The 11,302-nt window shown below is 51.2% G+C and overlaps 1 protein-coding gene across 1 annotated transcript in view; it reads right to left on the bottom strand.

Annotated features, from left to right (window-relative positions):
• Window positions 1-11,302, bottom strand: part of TBC1D22A (TBC1 domain family member 22A) — a 299,657-nt gene that overhangs the window by 200,358 nt on the left and 87,997 nt on the right. Inside the window, exons 6-7 of the mRNA XM_028491478.1 lie at window positions 9,965-10,093; window positions 6,825-6,887 (exon numbers count right to left, since the gene is read on the bottom strand). Of these exons, the coding sequence (XP_028347279.1) occupies window positions 6,825-6,887; window positions 9,965-10,093 (192 nt within the window). The remainder of the gene's footprint in view (window positions 1-6,824; window positions 6,888-9,964; window positions 10,094-11,302) is intronic.

Genomic DNA, 11,302 nt, shown 5'->3' with positions numbered 1-11,302 from the left:
TCCGGGGCCTGTGCTCCGCAACGGGAGAGGCCACAGCAGTGAGAGGCCCGCGGACCGCAAAAAAAAAAAAAAAAAAAAAAAACAGGCAAAACACACACACACACATAAACTCGTGTCATAAAACTATACAGAAAAGCAAGAGGATAATTAACCAAAATTCAAGGGAACAGTTACTTGTTGGGGGACAGGGACACATCTGCAGAGGGACAGAGAAGGGACCTCAATGACACCAGTCTGGCTCTATTTCTTCAGCCTGACAGTGGGTATGTGGAAGCTACTTTTTAATTTTTTTCTTCAAGTTGGACATATATATTGTAGAAATCTTTCTGCTCTGACATATTTTACCATAAAACCAAAAGGACAAAAAAAGGAAAGATCTATGGATTAGATCCCCAAAATATATACCAGAAGAGCTTAATGAACTGATTCTATAACAAATATGTATCTCTCAGGCTCTCACAAATGCATCCCCACCTCCGAAGAAAAAAAGAAAAAGATGAATCATGAGACCGAACGAAGAGAGGAGAAAGAAGACGCGGACTCGCGGAGCGCTGAGCCCCGGCGGCGCCCCAGGCTCAGGGCCTTCCAGTACAGAACGCTCGCACCGGGAGGAGTGCGTGTTTAATGCACGCGTCCCGCCAACACCTGCCAAGCGCCTACCATGCTACATGCCAGGCCCCAGGAGAAGAAAGACCCAGGCCGTGCCCTGGGGAGCTTGCAGTGTGAGAAGAGAGAGCCACGGCCGGGATCCCAGCAAGACGGCTGACTCACCCACCCAAGCCCACCAATGTCCGTTAGGCACCAGAGGGGGCCAGCACCAGCGTGGAGGCTGGCTGACTCTAAGGGGACAGAGACACGTGACGACACGCGGGAAGCACGTGGGCGCGGTGGGCCGGCCAGGGCAGGAAAGGGGGTGCTGGCAAGCTCGGGGGGCTGCCGAGCAGAGTAGGCTGGGGAGGGGCCCCCAGGCAGAGGAACGGCACGTGCAAATGCCAAAACCCTCTTCAGTTTGGCCCGGATCCTCGTGGACAGAGCCAACGCCTGCTTCTCGGAAGCGGGCCTCTTCCCGTCCACCGCGGGGCCCACGCTTCTCCACGCAAAGGCTCTGGTCGGGAAGTCTGTCTACGGAAAGTTCACAGTCGGGGAAGGAGTCCAGCATGAACACATCTGTGCTCCACTGGCACCTGCCTCCTGGAAAATGACCATCCTTCAGGGCCACGGAAAACTCATCACACCAGCTGGAAGAACGGTACATAGATAATGTGTCTAAAAGGCCTGCGTGTTTCATTATCCTCTGTGTCTGTTTAAATGTAATGAGACATCACTTCTCCACGGCTAATTGGAAAAAGCATCTACTTTCCCTAATTTGTGAAACTGCTCGAAGAAGCAGATAACCAGAGGGCAGATGATATAACAATTACGGAGGAGAAGTGACCCGGTAGATGATAAACTTATCAAGTGAAAAGGCCCCGCTGCGAAATCTGAAAGAGCTTCTTCCCATGAGCTCTCTGCACCAATCGCAGGGGCCAGAGGGCCTCGGGTCACAATCCGTATTCTCCCAAGTAATAGGTTGAGTTTATTCAGCGGCAGACAGAGGATAAAAAGAGCAAGTGGCAGAAAAGTTACGAATTTTACTTTCAAATAACAGCCTTGGATGAAAAGATTAATTACTGGTTTCAACAAAATCTCCTAAGTCCCATGAGGCTCCAGGCAATGCTCCAGGCACCCAAGCCATGGCCCTGCTCCCAGGGAGCTGACATACAGGTGGAGTGAGACCTCATCAACAAGAAGACAAATCCGATCGGATAACAAGCGCCGTGAGACACACAAAGCGTGAGAGGAAGTCGGGGAGAGGGCCTGGGACACCAGCCTCCGAACCGGACACCTGAGGTCACAGGTGAGAGAAGGAGGAATCCAGACAGCTGTTCACGAAACAAGTACTTCTGCACAGCTGCTCTGTGCCGTGCGCCGCTTGAGGCACATGCGTTAGGACTGAAAACGGGACAGACAAAAGGTCTGCTCAGATGCAGCGGAGACAGAAGAGCAGAGCACAGGCGGGGGGGCAGCCCCAACCCAGGAGCAGCTGGGCCCCATGTCCCAGGTCCCTGGGGAGGTCAGGTGGAGCGGCCTCTAGTGGTTACCCCAGGAGGTCCTACCTCCGCAAAGACCCTCCCTCCATGGGTGGCCTCTACGTCCGGCTGGGCTTCCTTCAGGTGGGGATTCCCAGGCTCCACCCCAGGACTCTGACTCAGAAGGTCCAAGGGAGGCCAGGGAACAGGCAGGCTGAAGGTTTCTCAAGCAATTAAATGAGCGAAAAATGGAACAGACACTTCACCAAAGAAGATCTGAGCGTGACAAATCATCATATGAAAGGAGGCTCAACATCCAGTCAACAGACAAATGCAAATTGTAACCCCGTAATAACCCGCGACACACCTGTTTTTTAAAATAGCTAAAGTTAAAAAGACTGGCAAATCCCAAGAACTGGCAAGGATGTGGAGCAACTAGGCGTCTCAAGCATGGCGAACTGGCACGGCCACCCTGGAAAAGGCTTTGGCAGTTTCTTACAAAGTGTATAAACATACCACACGGGCCAGCAACTCCACGCCTAGGCACTTACCAGAGAGGGGAAAACACAGATGCCTTCCCTAGATTTATACATGAAGGTTTAGAGCAAATGTACTTTGTAATGGCCCAGAATCGGAAAGGAGCCCAGTACCCATCAACTGGTGACCGGGCAAACACATACCCAGAAGACGGCCCTGCTCGGCGGTGCCGTGGACAGCAGGGGTGAACGTCCACGCCCTGTCCAGGTCAGGGGAGCCACTCACTCAGTCTGTAAGCTGTATGATTCCCTCTCTGTGAAATGCTTTAAAAAGCAAAACTCTAGGGATAGAAAGCAGATCAGCAATTGCCAGGGGCAGGGGGAGGGGACGGGAGACTGACAGCAAAGGGACAGGACACGAGGGGACTTTTCGGGGCGACGGACGTGTCCACACCATGATTGCAGTGGCTGTGGCACATTCCTACACACAAGTGTCAAAACTAATCTAACTGTATATGCTTAACACAGGTGAATTCTCCTGTGTGTCAATTAGCCGTCAATAACGCTGACAGGAGAAAAGGAGGACGGGGGCGGCGGGGGGGGGGGTGGGAAGGGAGGGAGGAAAAGACATCCAGAGCAGAAGTGGGCATCACCTGTTGAACGAATAAGCCAAAGCGCGGACAGAATGGGGGAAACACTTACGGCAGAAACCCTTCTTCGCGACTCATGAGAAGCCCGGACTTTACAGGGGCACAAGACCAACTGAAATCAGAGTCACGTTTCCTGGTCCTATACAGCCAAGGACAAGCACGTAGGATACAAGCCAAAGCCCTACAAGCAGCTTCTCTCAGACACCCATGTTACGGGAGGGGCTGCTCTTCTCCCTTGTGTCTTGTGTCTTCGCATTCATTCCTACTGCTGGAATGCAAGCGTGAGGGAGGGAGCTAGAGCCCCAGCCTGGACCGCAAAGAGAAAGCCAAGCACAGGGGAGCAGCCGTGGCACTGCCCATGACCTCCCCGCCGAGGGGCCAGCAGGCTCCCGTCCGGGGAAGCCACTGCTGTCGTGGACCAGCCTCCGTGAGTCCAAGCCTAACCTCCGCGATGCCGCAAACAAGAACTTGACTTTGCCTGCTCCTACCATGAGACCAACACTTCCAGAAGGTTTCCCCACACACACACAATCTGCCCCCCAGCCGGCCCTGGGCATGTCTGCAGCTCCGGGAGGAGTGCGTGGGAGCCCCGCTGCCGGGGACACTTCCATCGCCCTGAGAAGTCCCCTCGTGTCCCTTTGCTGTCAGTCTCCCGTCCCCTCCCCCCGCCCCTGGCAACTGCAGAGGCGCTTCCATGGGGATCGAGGTCCCGGCACATCACGCACGAGCAGGCCAGCAGACACCAGCCGGCAGTGACCGGACCCCGTCTCTGAAACCAGGAGCCCACAGGCTCAGCTCTACGAGGAGTGCGTCAAGTGACAGGAAAAATACGACAGTGAAGATAAACCAAAAGCCGCGTGGCAGGCTCTATTTTCCACTAAAAAGAAGAATACGTTAAAATGAGGTTATAATATGTGATCTTTTGTTTTCCAGATAGAAGCACAACTATTGAAAAGGACAATCTAAGAGAAGTACCTCAAAATGACTGCTTCTGTGGAAAACTAATTTTCTCCTTTTGTGTTCTGTAATCTAAAGCACTTTGGCTTTAATAATCCTGGATTTCTTTTTAACAAACTTACTGCACAGACAAGAGATATCAAAGTTTAAAAGTGCATTTACTGCAGCAATCAAGATGCAAAACAAACATTTAAAACAATAAGAAACTTCAGTTTTAAAGAGATGCCATTTATAACAGCAACAAAAAATATGACAACTAAGAATAAATCGAATAAAACATACACAGGACCTATTACGGAACAACTTCTAAAACTTCATTGAAAGGCATTAAAGAATGGCCTAAAAAATGGGGATTAGCATGTTCATGAAAATGAAGACTAAATTTCATAGAGATGTCAATTCTCCCAAACTGACCTATAGATTCCGTGCAATTCCAATCTTAAGTCAAACACACGTTAAAAACCAATATGAGTGGAATCTAAAAAATACAACAAACTAGTAAATATAATAAAAAAGAAGCTGACTAGTGGATATAGAGAACAAACTAATGGTTACCAGTGGCGAGAGGGACTATAGGGGAGGGGTTTAAGAGGTACAAACTATTAGGTATAAAAAAAGCTACAAGGACATATCGTACAACACAGGGAATATAGCCAGTATTTTATAACTATAAATAGAGTAAAATTATGAATCACTATATTGTACACCTGTGACATGTAATATTGTACATCAACTATACTTCAATTTAAAAAAAAAAAAAGAGAGAGAGTTGGACTTCTCTGGTGGCCCGGGGTAAAGAATCCGCCTTCCAATGCAGGCGATGAGGGTTCGATCCCTGGTCAGGGAACTAAGATCCCACATGGCGCGGGGCAACAAAGCCTGCACTCCACAACTACTGAGCTCACGCGCCTCAACGAGAGAGCCCACGTGCCGCAAACTACAGAGCCCACACGCTCTGGAGCCTGTGCACCACAACTAGAGAGAGAAAACCCTCACGCCACAACTAGAGAGAAGCCCGAGCAGACCACACGCCGTAACAAAAAGATTCTGTGTGCCACAGCTAAGACCCAACACAGCCAAAAAGAAATAAGGAAAATAAATATTGAAAAAAAAAAAAAAAAAAAAAGAGAGAGAGAGAGAAAAACTTGGCCCCCTGACTCTGGGACTTACATGGAAGAGCAAAGCCTTAAGATGACCTGATCATTTTTGAAGAGGAAGAGGGGGTGTGAACACCTCCTACCAAATACTGAGACTTAGGGTGAAGCTGCATCAATGAAGGTAACTCGAATACTGGGACAAAACAGAGACCAGATCTCCGTGAATGTGAAAATGGCATCAACAGAGGGACACTGCAAACGTGGGGAGATAAGCTGGACTGGCCACCAGTCCAGGGAGAACATTAAACTGGATTCCCACCTCACAGCACACACAGCCATCGGATACAGATGAATTAATTAAAACAGGTGTGAATGCTACCACTTCATAACTTTGAGGTGAAAATAAGGGAGGGAGAATGGCTTGAGGATGTCTGGGTAGGAAAAGATCTCCTCAGGAAGCTAACCCTAATAGAAGAGATGGGTAAGTTCAACGCCACGAAAACTGAGAACTTTCGATCATGACAGCCATCAAGAAGAAAGTGTCAGAAACAAGCCACAGAGTGGGAGGAGGAATCTGCCACATACAAACTGCAAAGAATTAGAATCCCTCATATATAAAGATCAACAACCAACAAACAATTAGATCAACCACACAAGAAATCAGGCAAAGGTGGGAACAAGCACTTCCCTGGAGGGGGACACAGACGCACATAAATACACGAAGAGGTGCTTACTCCACGGGTGATCAGAGAAAGGGAAATGAAGAGTGCCCACCAGAGACAGAACATGAGGAGCCTGGCAGGGGTGTGAACACCACGACGGCTGGCCCTCCACAGGGGAGGAGCTAAACCAGGACAACCCACTGGAGAGAGTCCTGACGTCATCTGGAAAGTTTAACAGGCTGACAGCCAACCCTGCAACAATCTTCCTTCTTCGTAAATGCTCCTGAGAAATCCCTGCCAGGGGGCACCTGCATAACTGTACGTGAAGCTTCCAGGCAACACTATTCCCGATAGCAAACCATAGAAACAACCCAAATGTCCACCAACAGGAAAAAAGGCAACAGAAAGTGTGGAATGTTTAAATAACAACTAGACACAGAGATTAGCTGGATCTAAGAAAATAATGTAGATGAAAAAAGCCAAGTTGCAGAGACTAGACTACACAGAGGACTGATCCGGCTCCAGAACACGGCTTTCCCAGTGTCACGTGACATGTATCAAAGGCATGGAGAATCACAGATACAGGTCAGGAGAGAGGTCATCTCCTGGGGAGGGGCCTGGAGACGAGGGAGATCAGCAGGTGTGGCTTCCACACTATCAGTCTCACTCGAGTGGGCTTCTCGGTTCTAAACTGGGTGGCGGACTCGTGAGTGTAAACTGCATACACAGCTCCAACCAAGTTCTTTTGTACACGCCAGTACTGCACAATAAAAACATCTAAAGAACCGTTAGCAATTCCGGTTGGCGATTCTGTCCCCAGGGGCCATCCCCACACCTGCCGTGGGTAGAGCCACCAGGACAGTGGGCACCCGTCTCCCTCCAAGAAAGGGAACTTGCGGACGCCGGCTCTTACCTCCGTCACTTTGGGTTGAAGTATTAACGCTTCGGGACTCATTCGAGGGATGTCTATGTGGATCTGCAGATGGAGGAGAAACACACGTGGTTTAAAAGACAGACGGTGGACATCACGACAGGCGTTGTGATTAAAGGGTGACACTTAATAACAGCAGCGGATTTGCTCTGGGGCTCGGTCTGCTCTCTCTGAGAAGACAGATTCTGTGTCACGTGTTCTCCCGTGGAGGAGAGGCAGGTTCCGTCTGCCTGGGCCCCCCCGCCGCCCCCGTCCTAGCATGACAGGCTTGTTCCACGCTTTCCAACCCAGTGGCGGCTGCGTGGTTAGGAACAGAACAGGCCCTCGGCTATTTAGTAACAGGATCCATAGCAATTAGCAGACATTGATTTCCAGCCTCCGACACGGGGAGCGAGTCGAGCACATCAACAGTGTACAAGTGTTCGACTGTGACAGCTTCTTCTTCGAACCCCGGCCAGTCTTCTCCGCTTTACAAAATCCTTGGGGGACCCAGGGCACTTTTCAGAGGACGCATTTAGAAACCTCTGGGAGGGCTTCCCCGGTGGCGCAGTGGTTGAGAGTCCGCCTGCCGATGCGGGGGACACGGGTTCGCGCCCCGGTCCGGGAGGATCCCACGTGCCGCGGAGCGGCTGGGCCCGTGAGCCGTGGCCGCTGAGCCTGCGCGTCCGGAGCCTGTGCTCCGCAACGGGAGAGGCCACGGCAGCGAGCGGCCCGCGTACCGCAAAAAAATAATAAATAAAAATAAAAATAAAAATAGAAACCTCTGGTAGCATCAGCTGATCCCCACCTGACCAGCATCTGACATGAGAGTCATGACAAAGTTCCCCACAGCGCAGAGCAGCACACCTGCGGGTTCAAGACGCAACCAAATAAGATCGATCGGGGCTTGAGCTGGCATCCAGGACGGCCCTCAACACCCTACACGAGCACCCCACAGGGGCCACGCTATCAGCATCCCCATCCAACCCAGGAAAACGGCCCCAACAGGCCGAGGGAAGACGGGCACATCTTAACGCCGTGCGGAGCCTACGATTCGGGTTCACCCCCGTCCCTGCCCGTGACCGCGAGGGCTCTGAGATCCACGGGGCCTGGGGGTCTCCTCACTCTGCCTCGCCAGCACCGTGGCCTTGGGTCCCTCACCAGGCTCTGGGGCTCAGCATCCTCGCCTGTTAGACACCTGCCGCGTCCCTCAAAGGGCAGGCCCAGGACGGCCCCGGGCCCACCTCCGAGAGGCGTGTGTGCTCGGCACAGAGCAAGCGGGCCCGCGGGAGACACCGCCACAGCTTACACTGCGCTCAGTTACAGTAACGCAGGAACATGTGGGGGATTCCCAGGAACACAGGAGCTTTTTATTACCTATCACAGTAACTGAATAAAGATATATGCAGCCCGTTTTTAATTAACTTTCCCTCAAGAAATTCATAATAGAATGCAGCCTGGTAAATCTTGCTGATAGATGCTCGTGTCATCCTTTGGACGTCTTTTTCTGGACTAAAAACACAGCAAAGTGACTTCCCTGGTGGCGCAGTGGTTAAGAATCCGCCTGCCAACGCAGGGGACACGGGTTCGAGCCCTGGTCCGGGAAGGTCCCACATGCCGCGGAGCAACTAAGCCCGTGCGCCACAACTACTGAGCCTGTGCTCTAGAGCCCGCCAGCCACAACTACTGAAGCCCACGCACCTAGAGCCCGTGCTCCACAACAAGAGAAGCCACGACAATGAGAAGCCCGCGCACCGCAACGAAGACCCAACGCAGCCAAAAGTAAATAAATAAATTTTTTTAAAAAACACACACACACAGCAAAAATACATGCAACACAATAGCAAATGTACCCATTCCCTAAAACCAGTGCAGTGGAAAAACAAACCAGGTAAGCTAGTATTTCCCTGATCCAATGCAAACGCAATCTGTGTCACAAATCAGTTTCCCAGAGTGACGCGCGGCAAAAACGTGTGGCCTGGGAGCCGCCCGGGTGGGAGACAGAGGACAAGCCCCAGCGTGGGCAGCAGGGGCCAGAGGCAGAGAAGGCCCCGCCCTGGAAGGTGACGGAAGCGGGTCCCTGTGCCCATCTCCCTCCCCCCGCCCCCAAACGAGTCACTCTTCCTGCAGAGCTGCCACGTGCCCGCCCGGGTGGGGAAGATGCCTGTCAGCAATCCATTTAACTCAAAGAACCTGTGATTAGCAACCAGCGCTAAGGCCTGTCTTTGGACCTTTGCACAGCACCGCACCAAACTGACAAGGAGATGTGGGTATCCCACACCTGAGGGGGAAAGATTCGGCAACTCTCATTCACCTAGAGGTCGGGTTTCCAAGAGGAAACACCCAACACTGACACGCATCAGGAAAATCAGAAGTTCATGTCAGAATACGAGGCAGAGCTACCAATTCCTAACCACCTTTCTGTTCAGCTGCAGCACAAAGCATTCTGAATTCTCACATATTACAAAGACGAGAATTACAAAGGCTTCGAGCGATTCTAACAGCAAAGTCTGGACACACCATGAACCGTAAATCAATTTTAAGTATCTTTCCCATCACGCACTCTGTCAACTGACTATTCAAGAAGCCATAATTATATCCATTTTATATTAAACTAAATAGCAAACCTATAAGCTGGCTACACCTCTGCTACGGACTGAACTGTGCGTCCCCAGAACCAAGCCGAGCAGCATGGCTCTCCTCTACCGACGTCACGTCCCCGACAGCAGCAGAGGACAGCGCCCGCGGGGCCCAGGGGACTCACACGTCTGACCCGACCCAGACAAATGTCTGCTCCTGACCTTCTGGTCAGACGGCCGCTCGCTGAGTCACAAGACACCCTCCACCCAGGGCGGGGCGGGGGACGGGGGTGGGGGGGGAGCTCAGTGCACGGCGAGGGGTCTGGGCTACCTGTTCTGTGGCTCCAATTAAGAGCACCCTTCCCACTTTTGCAGAAGGAACTGCAGATGCCCAAGGTGCTAGTATCAGCGGGAATTCACCATTATTTGTTTTCAAGTTTATTTATTTACTAGAAAATAAAGATCTGTGACCCAATCAGGAACCTGCCAGATAAAGCGTTTCCTCCAAGAAGGCAGACGCCACCGAGTAGTTCAAGTGACAAGAAAAAGAAGACGTATCCCCACCTGTCTGTATGTATCCTGGTGAACTTCATCCGTCCTAGAATCATAATAGTGATCAATAAAAGCAAAATATTCTTTCTGTTTTCTTTGGAGAGTGGCTGGTCTTCGGTCTACGTTGGCAGGAAGGTAACCCTGCGTGAGAAAAAAACAAACAAGAAAAGTACATACGGTTAATGGTAATTCCTGGAGTCTCTGTGAGAAGTTTGTAACCAAAAGGCTCACATCTTACACGAGCTTGGCGCCCTGAAACCTGACACAGAGGGGAGGACAGATGAGTTGCGAAGAAAGAGACACAAAGAAAAGCAGTGAGCTGAGCCCCATGGAAGTATCACCCGCAACCGCACTCCATGGGGTCTGGGCGCAGAGGCACCTGCAGCCTCCACCGAGGTGATGGAACTCCACCTGCAGCCGCACAGGAGCGGGCCGGAACCGGCGCAGCAGGCTGGCATTTACCGCGCTCATCTATAGCACAACTGAGAGATGACAGCCCCCTTCTCTAAATGCCTTGGACACCATGGAGAGCTCAGAAGTGTGTAGGCCCTACAACTATACGTGTGTGTGCATACATGTGTGTATATGTGTCCACGTACACATATACGCGTACATATATATATATACACACGTGCATATGCTTGTGTGTGTGTGTGTGTGTGTGTGTACGCACACATATGTGTAAATTCTCATGCACGTGTTCTCCTCTCTCCAAAGACTCCTGGGCTCTGGCAGCCGCAGGCCCAATACAGACTCAGAAAGGGTCCAGCAGGCAGCAAAGGGTGGCCGTGAAGAGTCCAGACTCCTGTCTTACATTTTCTACTTTTTCAGTCAACATTACCACCACACCAGAGATAAAATAGAAGGTGCCTCTTTTCAGGAAACGGTTCCATGACATCTGACAAAGGTGTACAACCGTGCGACTGCTGCCCCCGTGAAGACTGGAGCAGTGTCATCGCCCCAAAACCGCCCCAGTGCCCTCTGCGGTCCCCCCCACCCCCTCCTCCCCACGGGTCGCGGCTGCTGCCCTAGAATCACCCATAAGGGGAATCATGAGGACCTGTGCCTGGGGGCGAGGTTTCCTTCACTCGGCATGCTGGCTTTTTTTTAACTGAAGTATAGTGGATTTACAGCGTTGTATTAATTTCTGCTGTACAGCAGTGACTCAGTTGTACACCTACAGACGATCTTTTTTTTTTTTTAACATCTTTATTGGAGTATAACTGTTTTACGATAGTGTGTTAGTTTCTCCTTTACAACAAAGTGAAGAAGTTATACATACACATATGTTCCCATATCTCTTCCCTCTTGCGTCTCCCTCCCTCCCACCCTCCCTATCCCACCCCTCTC

This window comes from Physeter macrocephalus, chromosome 6 (assembly GCF_002837175.3).
Source record: "Physeter macrocephalus isolate SW-GA chromosome 6, ASM283717v5, whole genome shotgun sequence".
NCBI lineage: Eukaryota > Metazoa > Chordata > Mammalia > Artiodactyla > Physeteridae > Physeter > Physeter macrocephalus.
The sequence above is the reverse complement of the archived record's forward strand: the minus strand, read 5'-3'. Positions and strand labels throughout refer to the sequence as shown.